The sequence below is a fragment of the Miniopterus schreibersii genome, assembly GCF_964146895.1.
Source record: "Miniopterus schreibersii genome assembly, chromosome: 17".
In the NCBI taxonomy this organism is placed as follows: domain Eukaryota; kingdom Metazoa; phylum Chordata; class Mammalia; order Chiroptera; family Miniopteridae; genus Miniopterus; species Miniopterus schreibersii.
Window position 1 is genome coordinate 4,895,842 of NC_138117.1, and position 20,662 is coordinate 4,916,503.

The window sequence follows — 20,662 nt, forward strand, 5'->3', positions numbered from 1 at the left end:
GTTTAAGTGAAATGTGTTTGCATTAAAAACATATTCATTTCCCAGGCTCCTTCTTATATATTTGTTTTCCTTGTTTTGGAGTTCACCAAGCTTTTCATGTTTAGCTCCTTTTTCCTCCTGCTGCAGAATGATTTTTAGAAGGTTATATTTTAGAAGTTTTGTGTAAAAAAAAAAAAAAATTGCATCCCTTTAGCAGTCAATTGCAGAGGATGCATTTAGCTGCCCAAATGGGAACCTGCCAGGTGACTAAGAAAGAAAAAGGCTATTTGCATAAGTAAAATGAAAGCATATTAGGATAACTGAGCCAGCATTCACCAAATGTTTACCACTGTCCGCATCTCACTTTGCTCCACCTTCGAGGAGAAGGGTTCGAGGCAAGGGTTCCTCACCACTTGTCCGTTTTCCTTGTAATCTTTCCTCGGAAGCCGAGCTGGAGAAAATGTCACTGAAATTCTGCAGCATTAGCCAAGGAGCTTGTCATCTTTTTGTAACCAAATGCTTCATGCAGAAGCGTGGACACACTTATTTTGGATAAATCCATGCTGTCTGACACATAAACAAATACAGGGAACAGACAGGACCCCGGGGGCTCTCAGTCCCAGATCAGTTTTCTTCATTGTCCTGACCTGCCTCTACGTGCATTCACAGGACACCATAGCCCTGGTTTCTGGACATGACACATGCTACTCATTAGAACTTAAGTTTTATTTTTAATACTGCATCTTTTCAGATGGGATTTTTTTTAGTAGTAAAATTTCTTCAGTATATTTATTTCCTATTTTCTGTGGTATAGCTTCTTGTGACCATGAAACGATGGTGTCCAGAAATGAAAAAGGCCCATCTCGGTGCATACTCTTCAACTGAAAATGACCTCCAGAGGCATTTTGTGAAGGGCTTAGCTGCCCACCTTTGGATGACGTATAATTATTGGGTATACCCTCTCCAAATAGTCTCATTTCAATATGTAACCCGGTGTGGCTTCGTCGGTTGTGAATTTACACAGGATCCCTTCAAGGGGACAGTTTTAATCAGTTTTATACCTATTGGGGGCATAATGGAGACCCAGGTGTGACTGGAAGAGCCTTTGCAGGTTCTCAGGACCATGCAAAAGATACGCATTCTCAGGGGGACCTCCGGGGAGAGATACACCTATTGTTTCTGTTCTTTGTCTCATTGCCAGCTGTTTTTCTATCCACAGCAAAGCATTCCCTTCAATCCCACAGCAGCTCAACCGTTTTGACTGTCAGTATAGTTTAATCAGAGTTTCTTTGAATAGGTAAGGTACCTTCCTTCTCCTTGCTTACATTTTTCATTTACCTTTTTAAATATTATAAAGATTGGAAAAACAAGCCAAGGCTTTCTCTTACAAAAGCCATGATTTCTTTCCCCCTAAAACTATGTGCTTCGGTGCTTAATAATCAGCCGTAGATTCTGTAAGTCCGTTCGCCCGGACATGTGGAAGGGAGAATCACTAGTGACCTCTCTTATGCATGAACTTATCCCTACCAACCTGTTGGCCAACAAAACCATCATCCTTTAACAGTGGGTGACAAAGTTGGGACTCCGGCTCTACCATGTCACCCAGGCATTTCTGCAGTCCTCCTGCCAACCAGCCTGGCAGAATTATCACTGTACAGCTTGGGAAGTAGGCATAGACTGTCCTGCCCACGCACTATGTCCAGCTCGTCCATTCCTTTGTCTGTTGGCTAAAAGGATGGGAGGTTTACGTCCACTAACGCCTGCCTCCTGCGGCCCACTCACGTAGTGATTAATTAGCCTTGCTGCTGCGATATACTTCTCCAGCTGCATGGGAAGGTGGGTCATTGTCGCAGAGTTTAGGCACTTGAGGCGCGTGTGAGCTGGAGGTCCTCCGGGTATGTTGGCGTTGACCTAAACTGTGTAGGCAAAATTATCCCAGCAACTGCTCCAAGTTTTCCAACGAGACGGAGGGTTCCAGGGCTTGGTGGCATGCCTGAGACTTGTTAGCACAGGCTTGGAGAGTCTTGGGTGGGTTGAGAGCTTAGAAATTAAAATTATAATACTTTACATGGAGTTTTCATCAGGGGTGTTTTCCATTTCCTTTCCTGTCCTGTCCTTTGTTTTACTGCCTTTTCCTTTCCCTCTTTTAAGCGGCTTTCTCTTCTGGAGAGCTCTGGGTTATGAAGCTATTCATTAAGTCTTCTCACTCTAATTTTCAATGAGATTTAGTACGGTAGGGATAAAACCGCCCCTTATGAAAAGAGAGATTAAATGTCTACAAATTCTGGGAATTGGTTTTCTAATTGTCTTGGTAATGGTGTTTTTTATTTGATAATGTTGCTGAAAGAAATAGTAATTTTAATTAAATTTTAAATGTATTTTTAGATTTTATAGGTTCTAGGGAGACCACGTTTTCTTGCAGGGTATAAGTTAAGACCATCATGTTCTTCTCTAACTCTGTAATTATTGTGATTAGGGGAATGTCTGTAATACATTCTATTGCAATTAAACCGCATACCCCAGACTGCTCAGGATGTGTTTATAGAGAAGTGGATTTTCCACAGCTGCTTCCTGGGAGTGCGTTCTCTCTGCAACTTTGCAGCATCCAGTGCATGCACCGAAATAACAGGCTTGAGTGTAAACTTTCAAAGCTTTCAGATGTCTTCCAGAAACTTCACATAACACAAATTGCTTAATTTGTGTACATGAAGACCCACTGATTATATGAACAGGTCAGCCCACGATAGCAGGGGGCTGTGAGGATCTTTTGTGTATTACCCCCCCCCCCCCCCCAGGCATTGGCAGGTATTCAGTCTTGTGCCCATATCCCGCCCAGACCAGTCGTTACTGGGATCTCTCTGTGAAGACTGGAATCTGCTGAGAACAGTATAGGGCATGTTGGATATTTCTTACAATATTCTTTGGACCACCGTCACCCAGTCACACAGCTGGAAAATATTTTCTGAGATAAATGTTTACAAAAAAGATTTAGAGAGGAGAGGGAAGAAGGGAAAGAGAAATAATCCAAACCCGGGTGGAAGTGGGGTCACAGAGAACAGACCTCACAGCCCAGCTGCCCCGTCTTTGAGAACAGTCGTCAGAACCTTGATTTGTTAAATTAGAATTTTAAGTCCTTCAAGTTGTATTTAATTGATCACCCTCATGGTTCTATAACATCCATAATAAAGTAACTGAGTGCCTGCTAAGCATCTTGAAAGTTGGGTATCATTAGCCCTATTTCACGAGCAAGGAAACTAAGGCTAAATGCCTTTTCCATAAATTGCCCAGCATCACCCAGTTACTTAGCAGAAGAGTTTGAACTGGAACCCAGGCCTATGTGATTCTAACCCCTGTGTCCTCTGGGCTGCATCTCCTTGCCTAGGTCCCACTTCTCCTTGGCTGACAAACTAAGGATATGTCTTCGCATCCTTAAATTCTAAGCCTCCCTTAGAAATATCTGCCCCGATAATGCTGTAGTTTGTTTCTAGGCTCCTTGCCAGCTTTCTGTTTCTAAGATGCATTTGATAATTCCCTGTTCAGAGCTCACACACCTGTCAAAAGACACCGCAGTTCATCCCCAGGGACAGTCAGCGTCCCCCACCCTGGATGCCAGGTGCTGTCAGAAGCTGGGACGCAGGCGCCCCCTGGGCACTGGTCTTCTGCATCGGTGGCTGTCACTGATGAAGTGTCCCTTGGAATGGCGCAGACAGAGCTGCGAAGCAGCCAGCAGGCCCACCCGCGTATCTCCTGTGGTTATCAGCGTTCTCATTGGTGGTATCGGATTTTCTGGAATTTTTTAGCTTTGCAGCATGTTCATGGGAACTTAGATGATCCCTGAGGAAATGCCTTTCTTCAGTCGCTAGTTCTAAAGGGAGGCAGCCAAATTCCCACTCATCTGGCAGCCCAGTTCTTTCAGCCGGGGACAGAAAGGGAATTTCGGAGGCCTGAAGGGGGCAGGCACAAACATTTCCTGCCTCTGTTTTTTCAATATAGAACTTGGAGCCTTTTCTGTCAGCCAACAGTCAGGTCCTTAAGAAGCAGGGAAGGGGAGGAAACCAGCGCCCTGCGAGCCACATGCTGTCTGTTGGAATTAAAGGTCCTTCCTGTCTTGTGACCCCCACAGTTCTGACTCGTCTCCCATCCACCCTCCGTGACTTCCATTCTTAGGACTCCTCGACTCTGCCCTTAATTTGTGCATGAATTTTACATCCACCTGATAGTCTCTGGGATCCAGGAAGCATATGCTCCACACCAGCTTCAACTCTTTCTGAAACATCATGGTTTTTGGTTTAAATGCTTCCAGCTACCACCGGAGTCAGCCTCCAGATTTATCTCTCCTGGGCGTGCTGTGAGTTCATGCCAGGAATGAAGAAGGTGACTACGTATTAATAAAGATGTTCGATTTACCAGCAAGATGTAATTCTAAATATGTGTGCTCCTAATAGCATTACTTTGAAATGTGTAAAAAAGCAATTGTCGGAACTATAAGAACAATTATCACATCGAAAATCACAGAAGGACATTTTCACACATCTCTCTCAAAAGTGATAGATCAAATAGACAATAAATCAGTAAGGAGTTAAAAGATTTGAAGGACACAATTAACAAGCTTGATCTAGTGGATATATGCCGTACACTGAAAACACATTCTTTTCAACACATGGGACATTTATAAAAATGGATCATACAATAGCCCAAAGAGAAAAATCTCAGCAAAATTCAAAGAATCTAGATCATACAGCCCACATTCCCTAACAGTTAAATTGGAAATCAATAATGAAAAAATAACTAAGGACACCTCATACTTTTGAAAATTAAAAAACATTCTAACACGTGAATCAAAGGAAAAAATCAAACAGAATTAGTAAAATTTAGAACTGAATAATCATGAAAATAATCACCTGAACTGGGGGGGTATAGATAGTAAACAGTATCAGAGGGAAGACAGTAGCCTTACTTCTTATGCTAGAGATGAAGCAAGTCTGTAAAATAATAGACTGAGCATTCAGCTCAGGACATTAGAAAGAGAAAGGTAAATAAACCCAAAGAAAGAAGAAGGAAGGAAACAATAGAAATAAGAGTAGAAATCAATGATAGAAAAACTGTATAATAGAAAGTATTAAAAAAAAAACACCAAAATTGTCTTGTTGTTGTTTTTTGTTCAAAAGACTAACACAACTGACAAGCTGCTGGCAAGATTGATGAACAAAGAGAGAAGACACCAATAACCAATATTAGGAATGCAAAGATGGCATCACTGTCAATGCTGCAGACGTGTTTAAAGACAAACACGGTATTATTGGCCACTTTATGATGATTATTTTGAATAGTTGGTCAAAGCTCATACATTCCTAGAAACATGTAACTCCCAAAATGAATTCAAGAAGAAATACAAAACATGAATCACCCAATAATCAAGAAAGAGAGTGAATCATAGTTAAAATGTTTACCACGAAGGAAACATCAGACTGAGATGGATTTGTAAGGAGTTCTACAAAATAACCAAGAAATGAATCATCCTAATCTCACACAAACTATTCCAGAGTGTAGGGAAATAAAGGAACAGGAGCCATTTCATGAATCAGATATTTGATGCTAAAAACGAATAGCTACAAAAGAAATTGCAAATTTTTTTAAAAAAGTGTAATTTACAATTGGCAAAAAGAAGTAGAGACCGTGGAAGAAAGAACACTGACAAAAGGTATGCAGAACTCAATACGAAGCTTTAGAGACATTGTAGAAGACTTAAACAGAAACACCATTCTCATGAGGAAGAACACAGTATCCGAATCAAAGATGGTAATTTCCCCCAAATTGATATATAAGATAGACACAGTTCCCATCAAAATTCAAAAATATTTTTGTAATATTTTTAAATGATTCTAAACATTATCTGGAAGAGCAAATGGTCAAGAATAGAATGACACTTCTGAAGAAGAAAGAGAAGAAACTAAGGGAACACGGCTGCCGGAAAGCAAGGACTAGAAAGCAACAGTAATGAGAGTGCTCTGGCGTTGCCTCAGGGAAAGACTAATGGGCCAGTGGACCAAAATTAGAAAGCCCCAAAATACACTCATACATATAAGGAAACTTGATATATTGCAAAACTGATACTGCAGATCAGTGGAGAAAAAAGATGTACTAAGTCAGGAAATTCTGCTGGGACAAATGAAAAATAAAGCCTACTCTATGCAAAAAGTCAATTCCAATTTTAAATGAAGAACTTAAAAATGAAAAACAAAACCTTTAAAAGTTTTAGTACATCAGAGAATATGTTTATGATCTTAGGGTAAGGAGGATTTCTTAAACAAGATGTAAAAAGTAAAAATCATGAAGGGGAAGATTCATAAATTTGACTACATTAAAAGTAAGGACATTGATTCACTAAAACACATCTATTCACCAAACAGAGTAAAAAGAGCCACAAACTGGGAAATTGTGTATATAAATTTAATACTAACAAAAGATTAGTATCTAAAATACTGAAGGTCAAGAACTCCTACAAATCAACAAGACAAATGAATCAATTGAAAAATGGGCAAAGGCACAAGCAGTTCACAAAAGAGAAAACCTAATTGACCCAAAAATATATATTTTAAAACATACCCAATCTCATTAATAATTTTAAAAATTAAAGCCACAATAAGATGATATTTCACACAGATTAGCAAAAATAGTCAATAATACCATGTGCTAGAGAAGATGTGAAGCAAGGGCAAGACTCATATATTGACAGTGAAAGTATAAATCTCAAGGAAGGGGGGCTGGGGGTGGACATGGGCTCATAAAATAGGCTTCAAAGTCACTGGTAATATGTTCCTTGCATTGAATTATGATATATGTGTACTTTTAATATTGTCTATCTTTATAATACACATTTATGTTCTCTACAATCTTATGTATGTGTGGTATATTTCACAATAAAGCAGTAAGCAAACAAACAAGGCCAGAGACTGAAGAACTACACTTGGAAGCCATAAAATGGACCCAGTGGGTTCAGAAGGATGAATGTGAGATAGCAAAGATGCGTTGGGACTAATCCGTGGCTGAAACGAGAAAAAGGCTTCACTAGAGTGAGAAAAATCTTTCAGGTGGGACCGAGACTCCTGCTGGTGCTGTTGGAGGCTGCCAGGGAATTCCATGAGAACTAAATTAATGATTTGAGAAGGAAAGCTTGAATAAAGGAGTGTTGACCTTCTTTTGTATCCAAGAAGGTACATAATTTGCATTCTTGCAGATACAAAAAAGATACTATCTTTTTATAAATATGAAGACATTGGTATCAGTTACCTAAACATATAAAGGATTATTTTTCCTCACTTAGCAGGAAGTCCAGAAGTAGGACGTGCAGTGCTTGTCCCTTGAGTTAGCAATGTTTTCTAAATCCAGGCTCCTCTGGCTTTCCACTCTGCCATTTTTAGTGTGTGGGCTTTTTGTCTCAGATAGCTTCAAACTCCTCATCTACTTTTAATGCATCATTAGGGCGTTTGCCTGACTCCTTTGTCAATAAAGACTTTCCTAGAACTTTCCTATGGCCTTCCCCTCCCATCCTAGTAGCCAGAGTGGTGTCACACAGCCATTTCTAGCTGCAAGAGAGTCTGGGAAAGTGTTTTGCCATTGTGGCCTATAGAGCAGGAGCAGGCAAGAATGAAGCAAAAAGGACTGGCAGTGGTTTCTAAGTAGCAATTCAGCAGCTTTTGTCAAAATCCTTCCCTAAGAATTCTTCCTCTTTTCTCCCCAGGAGCCAGTCTACGTGATGACTTAGGTAAATACTTCGCCTTCCATCACTCACATGGAGACACCATGAGTGCCATGGATCCAAAGCAGATGAACGTCGCTGCCGCTGTTTGGGCTGTTGTCTCTTACGTCGTTGCAGACATGGAAGAAATGCTGCCCAGATCCTAGCAAGAAAAAGAAAGAGAGTATTTTTGCCCTTTCTAGCCAGGAACCCTGGGTCTTCAGCTTTCAGAAGCCCCTCTTCACCTAATAATTTCATCTGGTTCATTTTCAAAAAACACACTTTTTCATACTATCATTATCTTTTCTGATACTTTCCACATTCTCTGTTTCTAAAGGATCCCCCCCCCCCAAAAAAAAATCAACATATATTAGGGATCACGGTGGGGGCATTTCTTTATACCACCTGTAAAAAATATTGTTTCTGTTTTGAAAGTAGAATACTGGATAGATATTTGGAAAAACTCTGATTTTTACAAGTGTATATATGAACATTAAATCAAATACAGCAACATTAATTTTTTTGTTATTTATTGAAGGATTAGAGGAATACACAATTGTAGTATGGTCTTAATTGAATGTATGGAGTCATTTTACTTTCTAATTTGTATTTTTATTTAAGGTATGGATTTTTTTAATTAAGAGAAAAAAAGTCATCATTTAGGGAAAAAGTCAAGTATATATAATCCCGTTACCTTATTAAAGATGACTACTAGAGTCTATCACCAGATAAATGATTATACTGTCTTACATTTGTGTTTTATATATTTCACACACTATTTTTTATGAAGCTGGGGCTTATTCACATTTGATGATAAAAGTATTGAGGCTCAGAGAGGCTAAATAATATTTACAGGGTCCTATGCAGCAAAAATATTGATTGAAATCCACTCTGGGAATAATCTCTACTATTCTTTCACACACAATGCCCAATAGTCAATAAAAATTATAAGACACACCAAAAAATGCAAATAAATAAGTAAATAAATTCATTGTCAAGAGTTAAAGCAAGTAAGAGCACTAGACTAAGAGATAACCCAGATGGTGGAACAATCAGAGTGGGACTTTAACATAACTATGATTAATATGTTAAAGATCTAGTGGGAAAAGTGGACAACATACATGAACAGAAAAATATTGTTTAACAGAGAGACAAAAACTTGAAAATAGAGTCAAATGCAAATACTAAAACAAAAAATGCAACATCACAGATGAAGAACTTCCTTGTTGGCTTATCAGCAGCCCGGAAAAGACTGAGAAAAAAAAATCGATAAGCTTGAAAATAGGTCAACAAAATTTATACAAACTAAAACACCACGAGAAAAAAGAAAGTGAAGGAAAACAAACACCAGAACGGATCGTCCAAGACTAGCTAATGTGTATGTTGGCCTAATATACCTGTATTTGGATACTAAGTATCTGCGAATTACCAGAGTCCAAGGATAATCTGTGGTTTATCTGGTAATCATCCTTAGTTTCTAGAGGATTATTTTCTAGAAAGAATATATCCAGTTTTGTAGTTGGCACTAAAAACTCTTGAACTAACTGGTTGACTCTAAAATTTCTGGTTGTTTCCTAAAATTTATATTCCATTGAACCAGTTTCTTTATTTCCTTTAAGATCAGTGGAGGGGACTCCTCAATAGGAACACAGCCACACTCAGGACCCCCGCCTCCCTTGGACTTGGAGCTCCTGGGCTTTCCCCCTGTCAGCCCTGAACATCATCTTTAGATCGTCCCTACGGATCGTGAAGCTGAAATCAAGTTCCATTTTGTATTCTCTGCTCATCGCCACCACCCCCTTCCCTGGTCACTCCACAATTTTAAACTTCAGAGCAACTTTGAAAGAGAAAACCATCACAAAGCTGTAGTCTACTCTCAAAGTCCCACCAGCTGGCAAAAATATCATTTTCTCCGCCACCAGCTGCCTCCTGTGTCACTGCGCCCACCTACCTATTCCTCCCAGGAGACTAAACCCCTCTCCACGCCCGCCTTCTGCACAGGGTTTGGGATTGTACCCCATTGCCTGTATCCTAGAGGCAGTTTTAAGGAAATGTATCCTATTCCATTTCTCTGACTTTCTCCATAAGGTTGTCTATTCCCCTTAAAAATACATATATTTATAGAGGGCCAAGTAATAGCAGAAGTGGCCCATTTCTTCCCTGGGGGAGAAGGGACAATGTGGCTCTGCACAGGTGGGCGGTGTTGGTGACTATGGGTATCTGCAGCACCAACAGTCGGGAAGTGCGTGGCCGTTGGGGAAACAGGAAGGTGGGAGGAGAAATGCAGAGAAAAGGGGGCGTCTATAGTTTCTCCTCATGAAGACTCCCCCCGCACCCCGTCAGGGCCTGGGTCTGCCAGCCAGCTGTGGGAGCGGCGCATGCTGGAGCCGTCGGCCCCCGAAAGCACAGCTCTTATCGTCCGCAAATCGTTGTGAAAGGAGCCGCTTGCCTGCTAAGGAATGATGTCTCCTTTGAGGGGTGGCCTGTTTCCTGGGCTTGCAGTCGTTTTCCAGTTTGACTTTAGGGTCCAGTTGCTTTTCTGATTCCTTTGTCTGTGTAGACTTAGATGGAAATTGAGAAGAGAAGTCCATTTAAATATTATTACATCATGTGAAAAGGGTGGATTCTGTAGCAGGAGGAGGAGGGGATAGGAGGGAAAGGAGGCTGATTGTTGATCTGCCCCTCGCATTGTTAAGATGTGGCTTTGAGGGCTCTGGTGTGTCTGTGAGTGACTTGGAGTGTGAGTTTCCCCAGCGTTCCCCCTTCCTCACAGTAATTACACAAATGACACCCAGCGCGTTCTGGCGTTTTGACAATCCTCACGCGTCTATACCGCAGGCATCTCGTTGCCACGCGGTCCTGTTTGCTCAGGATGCTCCCTTCGTAATGATTCGAGCTGCCGCCCATTTACCTTGAGAAAATATCAGCCGCGTCGTGATATCTGTATCTGTCTCATGAAATATACATCCTCTCGAACGGCGCCCCAGTGATTAATTCACTGCCATGTGACGATTAGCATAAAAATCTCATCACAACACGAGATAGGAATGTTATCACTAATTGCCATTTGAAGTAAAGAAATTTTTTTTGCATAGAAATTAATGACGCATGCTTGCTTCTCAGTACTGTTAAACCAGAAAACCCTAAACTGTTTCTGGAGCAGAAAGAAATTACTTTTGAAGTTTGGGGTTTTTTTTTCCCCTCTTAGATGATTCATCGTTCAGCAAAGGAGTGGTGTAAGGCAATGGTTAACGGAGCTTTGTACACGAGGTGAGACAGATGAACTCAGCCCTCATCCGATCAGGTCTTCCGATCAATCGATTACTCAACTTCAGGCACAGACCTTTTCCCTGGACCTTTGGGCCTCCCCTTGGCCCTGAAACTTGACAAATAGACACTCTCATGTCTGCAGCATATCCTAACAGTGCTCAAGTCCTCACTGTCATTGGTGGCGATCCCAGCTCTGCTCCAGGAGCCACACAACCAAATATGAGCTTGACGGTACCCCAGAAAGCTTTGTTCTGTTTTCCAGGTTTAAAGAGCATTTAGCTGTGCCTTAGATCTTGATGACAGAGTCACGCCTTAGTCCAATTCTCTTAATTCCTTATAAGTGCCAACCAGTTTATTCAGAGATTGTAATGGAATATGAGTTATCCCCGAGCTCTGCCTTGCTATCCAAACCATCACCGTTACCGCTAATACCCATCCTGGGCCAATTATGCTGCGTAGAACTTTATACTAGGCATTTTCCATTTAATGCTCACCCAATGCAATGAGCTAAATCCGATTTTAATCCCCATTTCAGAGATGAGAAAACCTGGATATACTGCTCACAAGTAACTTTTCCAAGGTCATGGAGCTGATAAAATGTGGCAGAAATCTAGAAAATTCAAACCAGAATAGGCCCCTGAGACAAAGTATCTGGCCAGTGGCCTGTCTGGCCTTCGCTGTGTGGGTAGATCCTACCTAATGAGTGCGTTGCCATTTCGAGCAATAGAAAGTAGTATTTGAACAGTGCAACGCTTTGGCCCAAGAAAGAGGACCTTGAGCTCTTAGAGGTCCCCACATATCACAAACACACATGAAAGATGAATGTATTGAGGGATGTATGGATTTTTCTGTCCCCAGCAATCCAGCCCTCGGGACCTGCCCAGCATGGCTCGTGGCTCTAAGCACCTCTCTCAGGCTAACGCCGTTCAGGCCCCAGAGAAACACTGCTCCCGGGTCCTGCCTCGGAGGGGACACTGTCTGGATGTTGTGAATGTAGACGCTGCCTCAGAGGGTGAGGATTTCAGGAGCACAAGTGCTGAAGGAGAAAAGACAAATTCATTAACTTGCCAGATCTTTTCTCCCAGAGCATGAACGCAGCAGATTCCTGCAAAGCGAGATATCGTTTCCCAGAAGTGTGGAGCCCTCGCTGTCTAAATCTCACCCAGTTCCAGGGCGTGGTTCTGAAGGTGCTCAGAAATAAGCCTGTCATTCACGACAGTCGCACGTGGTGGCCTATTGCATTATTTAATATTTGCAACATTAAATAATTTGTATTCCTCATGGATTTGAGTGTCTGTTGGTCTAGGCATAGCAGTTTTCCATAGCTTAGATGGGCAACTGGATGGACATGTCATGCTAGAATTGCAAATAGTGTTATTTTTGTAAAATTAATATATTTAACAAATATTTTAAAATTTAAATAGGAAATGCCCACTTTGTTTTTATTTTAAAATTTGCTATTTCTTAATTCCAATATATATTTCTTTTTAAATCAGTAGTTAATTGTTAATGATTTTTAATTGTATTTTTTAATACATGTAACAAAATTTATCACCTTAACCATTTTTAAGTGTACAGTTCAGTGGCATTAAGCACATTCACATTTTTGGTACAACCGTCACCACCATCCATCTCCAGAATTCATTTTGCAAAACTGAAACTAGATCATTCCTGTGGGAGAACTGAACAGGTTCTTTGATGGGGGCGGGGGGCGGATGAGCTAGATGGTCTCTCTAAAGAGGGAACATTTGGGTTGAGTCCTGATGCATGAAGAGGTGTCAACAACTGTCCTTCAGAATCCATCCTAGCCTTGTCATGGTAACAGAGCCCCTAAATGCCAGCTGGATTATATTGTCCCCTCCCAGGGAGTCTCCTTAAGGGGAGCTAGGGAAACAGGCATGCTCTTCTCCTCTCATCTTCTTTTTTATTTTATTTTCACCCAAGGATATATTTTTTTATTTTAGAAAAAGAGAAAGGGAGCGGGAGAGAGAGAGGCACATTGATGTGAGAGAGAGACAGTACATTTCTCATATGTGCCCTGACCGGGGAACGAGCCCGAAACCTAGGTGTGTGCCCTGAGCAGGAATCGAACCTGCAACCTTTTGGCGTGTGTGACGAAGCTCCAACCAACCGAGCCACCCGGCCAGGGCTCATGTCTTTTTCGTTGGGAGGCAGAAGCAGCCGCTGCCGACTTGGACCATGCAGTGAACTTGGGAATGGAGGTCACACACCGTAGGGAAGCGAGCAGGACGGGTATGGGCCCCTGATGCTGTGGGTCCCCTTTGAGCCTCCCGACTCCCTCGGGTGCACTGTGCTGAAGCCACACTTCCTACTGAGGGCGGCTGGACATCTTCATGCTTCCGAAGACCTGATACTCCTCCCGGCGACATGTAGGCCACAAGCTTCATGAACGGGCTTTCCCCACAGCCGTGCCTGACTACATACCCTCCGGAAGTCATGAGGGACCCCTTTGGTGGCTCTGACTCCCACCTGCAGGGAGTGGCTGTTTCCCCTTTCTCTCTGACACCTTTGGAAGGCGTTTGGAAGGTGGAAGGTGTTCGGCAAGAGCCGCTGACTTGATCGGATGGCAGATGCCAGACTGACATAGATGAAAATACACCACAGTGCGGACCACTGAGAACTGCTCTTACGACATATCAGCTATTTCGCAGACACGCGCAAAAGCTCAGACCAAGCTCTTGATGTCCCTGATCTCTGCACTTCCAAACGGTGGCTGAGCAAACAGAAATCAGTCTTCTTTGAAACCCTTCAAAGTGGTAAAATCACCTAAATCTGTTTGTTGACAATTCTCTGACTTCCAAATGTCAGGGAAGGTTTTCTGTTCATCATTCCAGATACACTTCCATACCCTCTTCTAGGTTTTTTTGTTCTAGGAAATTTAAATCCATCATTTATCTGTTTGATAATACGTTTGAATTCCCAGTAAGGACTTGACCAACTTTTCTAAGGACTGAAAATGATTATTTTTGAAATGACTGTATAAATATCCTATTAAGAAACAGTAAATGGAACTTACCAGCATGGAGGTAAATGAGGAAGGACAGGAACTGATTCTCTTGACAACATATTTAAGGCTCATTACACCAGAAAATTCTGTGTAAGATTCAGTGTGCTGAGGTTGGTACTGTACCATTTGTGTGAAGTGGGGGTTGATCGTGGCTGTAAGAAATATATGATTTTTGTGCTTGTTTTTCAACAATGTCTAACTCAGCAGTCAGCACTTGAGGTTGACTCTCTCTTCGCGGTGAGGAAGATGCCGTGGAAGTGACCAGGTGCGGACATGAGCTGAGAGGTGGAGCTCTGGGACCTTCACTGTCGTATGACCCTCTTAATCAGGATTCTATAGGTAAATGATAGACATGCATCCAAACTAACTCCGTTAAAAAACACAGAAGGAGATGGAATGGAAAAATACTGAAGTATCCTGTGAGCTCAAGGTCTTGTGTATAGCGAAGCTTCAGGAATCGAACCAGAGACTGATCCTTGCTCAGCAGTGCTTCCTGGCCTTTCTCACCTCACAAAGGGTAAGATATTTCTATGGTCCTTGGGGGTAAGACAATGAGGCTGTTCCACGTAATCGAAAGTGACTTACTCCTTGGCGAACCCATCAGCCACCAGATAAAGCCTTTTTTGTCTCCCAGTTCCCAAGTTCTTAGGAAACAATCATGGCCAATATATATATATTAACAAGGTAGTTAATTTTCTTTCTTTTTATTTTTTTAAATATATCTTTATTGATTTCAAAGAGAGGAAGGGAGAGGGAGATAGAGAGTTGAAACATCAGTGATGAGAGAGTTGTCATTGATCGGCTGCCTCCTGCAGGCCCCCAATTGGGGATCGAGCCCGCAACCCGGGCATGTGCCCTGACCAGGAGTTGAACCTCTATCTCCTGGATCCTAGGTTAATGCCCAACCACTGAGCCATGCCCAGTAGGGCATGGCCAATATTTCTTGAGCCCCTGTTGTGTGGTGGGCACTGATCTAAACACTACACATGCATCTCATTCACTCATTAAGTCTTTGCACTATCATACAAGCCAGGCATTATGTTTTCCCATTTTACAGACAAGAAAACTGAGGTACTTAGAGGCTAAACCATACACCAAGTTCACGTAGATGGTGGTGGGGGCGGGGTTTTTGTTTCATTTATTTAGTTGACATTCTGGGAGGAATTATTTGTCAGCAGGTTGTCTGTTGGAAGGTTCTAGCCCTTTCCCCTTAGCCTCGATAACTGTGCCCCTGACCTCACAGGTGGCCAGAATAGCTTCTCTGCCTTTGAAGGCTTCCTAAGGACACAATCACTCTCAGGTTGGAAGCTCTCTAAAACCCCAGTTTCCAGCAACCCACAGTCTGATATTCCCAGGCATACAGAGGTCAACGTTTGCAATCACAGAACACACTTAAATGGAAATGAACTTTGTTCTTTTTTCTTAAAAATAAAATAAAATAAAATAAAGGGAAGAGAAACACGAAACCAAACACAGGTCCAGCAGGACTATCCTCAGAGTGATGAAGGCCTCTCCCATTAGCTTCCCAAGCAACTTTCAGGCTGTGCTGTGCCGCAGAAAGACTCTTAGAAAATGCTCTGGTTTCACAGGTGGAAAGAAGCCCTCAGGGTGAATTACCAAGTGCCCTCCATCAGAAGCCTGGCTGTAAGAGCCATTAGCTATAAAAAGAGAGGTTAATTATGAGAAAAACTCCATGGCCTAAATTGAGAGTGTTCCAGTGACTCTCAGTGGGGGGGCTAATCGGGAGGCCACGTTTGGTGGCAACAGCTCTCTCCCAGGAGAAGGCTTACTGGGGAGTCTTTGGACTTGTATGGGGACTAGGAAGCCTGTTTGTGTTTATTAGCTCTGGAGATTATTGCCCATGGGGATCGTTAACTAGTGTTAGAAGAAAGGGGGCAGGAACCAGATGAGCTGGTGAGACTCAGCAAAATTCCTCATTCTATAAAATTTGGATGCTGGTGAACTCCGCACAGACTTTTGCCCAGCGCTGCTCCCTCACCCATTGGGATTAGATGTAGGTGTAGACAGCATTTTAGGGCTGCTCCAGCCTTCTATGGCCAAGTAGAGTTTATGTCTTTTGTGTTTAAACCAAGGATTTCTGAGGAGGTTTGGAGGCGGTTTGCCTTCAACAGACTGAGGCTTCTTTTTCAACCCAAAAACATCTAAGTGTCATGGGCATCTGGGCTGCCAGGCTGGAGACTCAAGTCCAAGGTGCCTTTGTCCTTTGAGCTCCGATAGGAAGCTGAGTTCACTTGCCATCTGGGACCTGACATCCTGACCGTTTCTCCTGCCTCGGACCTGGTACCCTGGGGTGCATCAGGACTATGGGTGTGGGATGGGGACCCTGCTCTCACTGTGTTTAGCAGAAAAATGGCATGTTTGGTTTTGAGACTTTTACCCAAACAACATCCTTAGGCACAAGAGACAATTAGTCCTCAAGAAGCCAGCCCCCTTCACAAGTGCTAACTGTTCAGAAGCTGGTGTTGATTTGAGCCCTCCCCGCACACACACTTGTAATCTATTAGGTTTTTTAAAATTATGCCTTTTAGGAAATGACTATGGATTCAGGCTGGGAATAAGTTATCAATACAAAGCAAACATAAATATGATACTAAAGATCAGCCAAGAAACACCACCTTGTTGAGAAGAATCAGTAGAAAGACCAGCATCAGCATGTAAAGGTTGGCAACACGGGGTTTGTACTTAGGAGGGTTAAGAACTCAGCGAGCCCTTCGTGCCATTGGAACTTGTCACTGGATCAGAGCCGTATTCCTAGACCACACCTTGGGAGTTACCGATAGCGTCTTGATGATGATGGTAATAAATACGTTATCTGAAATAAGCAATGAATAATGCTTTACGGTTAGCGAAGGACTCACTCCCCACATGTCATCTCATTGGATAGAACAGTCCTGATGAAAACATGGGACTTATCACAGGCAGTTCAGAGGCAACCCCATGTATTAGCAACTGATGCTCCAAATCACAGGGTCTCAGGAGAAGGAATCGCTGAGTCCAACTAGATTGTTCTACACGTGATAACAATAGGCCAGGCTTGTTGAGTCGGGCCCAGGGCTACACAGGTTATACTCAGTAGCTCAGGTGATCCTCACAATCATCACCCCCAGTTTCCTGATGAGAAAACTGAGGCTTAGCGATATTAAGCCACTTACTCGTGGTTACTCAGCCAGCAAGGGAGAGCGCCAGGGTGTGTGGCTCAAAGGTGATATAGCCCGAGATCCCCAGCGAGTCCAGTCCTACACACCCCACATCTTTTACTAGCAGAGAGCCAAGGCGAGGACAGATTTTTTTTGCCTTGGATGCAGAGGCTCCAAAAGAAGACAGATGGGAGACAGAAGACCTGTATTAACCAGCTGTTCAACCGTTTGAAAATCAGGCTGCTACCCCTCATTTTCAGCTCTTGTGGAACAAGATGCGCAGCCTAAGTGCTACTTAAAGAGTCATCCAGCTCTGGCATTCTACGATACGTGAAATACATCATGTCTGGTGGTAGCAAGTAAGATGGGAAGGGAAATTTGGCTATTAACAAAAAAGCAGAATGGTCTCCCAGGGAAGCTTAGTAATGCGCATTATTGAGCCTTTTGGTCTTTAGCATATTTCTTATAAAATAGTTTTACAAGTCTTCTGGTGCCCACAGTATGTGAGCACAGCGCTTCAGAATCTCTCTCCACACAGGGCCACAGGTGGCCACTAGTAAACGGTCAAAAGGGGCATGCCAGATAAAATGCATTCATTATCTCTCCCATAGAATTATATGACTTTTTTTAAAGTATATGCCTTACAGATATCTCCAGGTTATACTATAGTGTCCAGGGGGGTGGCAGCCTCCTGGACAAGCGCACCCAATGTATATTAAAACCCCCAGCTCCCCCGCTCTCCACGGCGCCTCTGGGATCTCCTACCAGGGCCCTTTGCTAGGGGACCGGGCCCAGGAAACAGATCGCCCTGGTGCTGCACCAGCCACCTAGGAGACCTGCCAGGCCTCTCAATTCCGAGCGCTGCCCAAATAAATGAGGCCCATGTGCCCCCAGCTAAGCAGTGGGACCGCTCGTTCAGCATGGGGACTGCTGAGAATGCAGGACTTCACTCCCCCCTCTGCCCCTGCCCCCTTAGAGCGGAGAACGGGGCCCGGGAGATGGGGGCGACCAGGCGGCTTTCCCACCATCACGCAGCCAGTGCTCTTCTCATCGAAACCAAGTCTCAGCCTGGTGCGAATGGAAACTCAAACACCCATCAGGATGAGGTGCTGCATTTTTTCTAATTGCTTCAAAATTGCTACTTGCTCAGCGTCCTAGTCTGTGGGAGGGGAGAGAAGACAGGGACAGAGGCAGCCCCCTTGCCCTTAGGGCAGCAAGGGGTCCCTGGGGGGCAGGGTACCGTGCTTCCCCAGCTCTCAGCTGCACTCACTCCTGCCCTTCACCTGCTCTGGCAGATTCCCTGACAAGCTGGGGTTGGCAACCACTGGGAACGGGGGCCCCATCCATGGAGCCTCTCACCCATTTCCGAAGCTCCCGAGAGTGCAGTGTCCACGGCCAGCGGTCACTCGGGGGAGGACCTCTCGGGGACCCCGCACCTCCTCTCTGAGGCTCTCCCTTTTTGGCTCTGAACCTGTAGCCAGCCCAAGCCCAGCCCCATCTGAGGCTCCTGAGGTCTGATCGGGGATATTTGCACTAAACGGGGGACCGTCCCCGGGGATGCAAAGAACACAAAACCACCACTGGGTCCTCTGCCTAGAAGGGCTCGCGGCCCAGCGGAGGGGGAAGAGAGAAAATGTAGTGAAACCCGTCTCCCTCCTCCAGGAAGCCTGGGAGGGCAGGCCCCGTGATCACCCCGGGAGCCACCTCCGCAGCCGCCTCTGTGTGACAGCCACAGCCAGGGCCCCCCCTGTGTGACAGCCACACAAAATCTGCACCCACCCCGCCCTCCCACTCCTCCTTGGGGCAGGCGCGGCAGGAAAGGGTGGTTCCCCGGGGTGACAGTGAAACCAAGGAGGGCGAGGGCAGGCTGGCAGCCTGCCATCTCGCAGGAGTCTCCTGAGCCCGGGTCCAAACCTCCCACTGAGCGCGCCCGGGCCGGGCAGCTCTGGGTCTCAGGGTCTCCCACCCCCTCCGCCCCAGCTTGCTGGAAGACTCCCCTCTTCGTGTTTACTGCTCTCCCGTCCCCACGGGGCCACATTGTTCCACATCTAAGTTTTATGCTTTCACGGGGACTGCTTGTCATGCTCAGGATTAGTAATTTCCATAGAGATTTCAGCAAAAACAACAAATCCAAGGGAATTAATTCTGACAAAACTCTGGCCAACATTTTCAAAAACGGGAAGAGGGCCAATCGCATATTACAGTCCTCAAACCCCAAACTCACGACACGACTGGCGTCCCCCAGTGTTGGGGACAAAGGCGAGGTCCCATGCCCGCCCCCTTCCTGCCGAGGGCACTGGAAGAGAGGCCTGGGAAGGATTTGTTCAAGATCTGAGCTGTTGGCTCCTAGACAAGAAGGGATTTGGGGAGAAAACATTATAATGCAATTGTGACGAAAGTCTCTTTTCAGTAGAAGATTTGCAGAACATTAAACACTGTCCACACAGTTTCGGAAGGAGTCCCCAGAGGGAGAGAACTGGGAGGACTTGGAATCTGGGTTTTTTCCCTCATTTACTTGAAACGCCTTCTTCCACTTGGGATGTTGTGTTTGAGGTTTGGCAACGAGGTGGCGTTTCCTTAAAAGGTAAATTAAATACATATTTTGGTGGCTATGGCTCAGGTAGTCCATGTTCCCAGAGGAAACGAGAGTCTTTGAAAGGAATGTTTGCCTCATTCAGTATAAATAATGTTGATTTGTTTATGTCTTAACCTCGTTTGGTGATTAATGAGCAAAAATATATCTTCTGAGACCTGGAGCACACTGGATTCTTTTCAGTGGGCCACACGAGGGTAAATAAAGATGAAAAGGAGAGAGAGGCACTGTGACGCCAATGAAATACAGTGTTCCTAACTCGATTAATCTGGAGTTTGGATGACCCAGGCTATTCCTAGGGAAAATACCGGCCCTTTCATTGGTATTTTTCTTTCTTCTGCTGCTTGCAAATCATGACTCCTGGAAATTTAAAATTACTTCTTAGCATTTCAAAAAGTAAGCAATTATATCATTCAGTTTGGACATTTCAGAATATGGTAGAATTGGGACTCAGTCAAGGCTGTTGTGTCTTGTGAAAGCCACATTTTCTTCTAGTCTTAGTCACTATGGGTGGAAAGGGGGTGCTAAAACCCACCTCATTTCCTAGGGTTACTATACAGAGCAAATGAAATAATGAATTAAAAGGAGCCCATATATGCCACAAGCCAGGGTCAGAGGATGCCAAAGAAAGACGGCCACTGGGCCACTGGGGATTGAGCCCTGCCTTCTGCGGCCAGGAGACATATCCCTGCCGGCTAGAAGTATTTAGCTTCTCTCTCTTGAAATGAATTATTCCAAGGAAATGTATATGAGAGCAGTCTGAACTCCTAAAGATCTGAATTTTAATCCTGCCCTGTCACAGGCTAGTTGGTAATTACTGACAAGTGAAAATAAAGTGCACTGTCCTTTATGCTTGCTGGAGTGTTTTTAAATCAAGCAAAGCGCTTTATAAGCTC

The 20,662-nt window shown here is 43.9% G+C and overlaps 1 protein-coding gene across 1 annotated transcript in view; it reads left to right on the forward strand.

Annotated features, from left to right (window-relative positions):
• The window catches only part of CPQ (carboxypeptidase Q), a 204,663-nt gene extending 196,216 nt beyond the window's left edge, over nucleotides 1-8,447 (forward strand). The window contains exon 8 of the mRNA XM_081116483.1: nucleotides 7,721-8,447. Coding sequence (XP_080972609.1) covers nucleotides 7,721-7,884 — 164 coding nt within the window. The 3' untranslated portion in view covers nucleotides 7,885-8,447. The remainder of the gene's footprint in view (nucleotides 1-7,720) is intronic.
• Nucleotides 8,448-20,662: the final 12,215 nt, after the last annotated feature.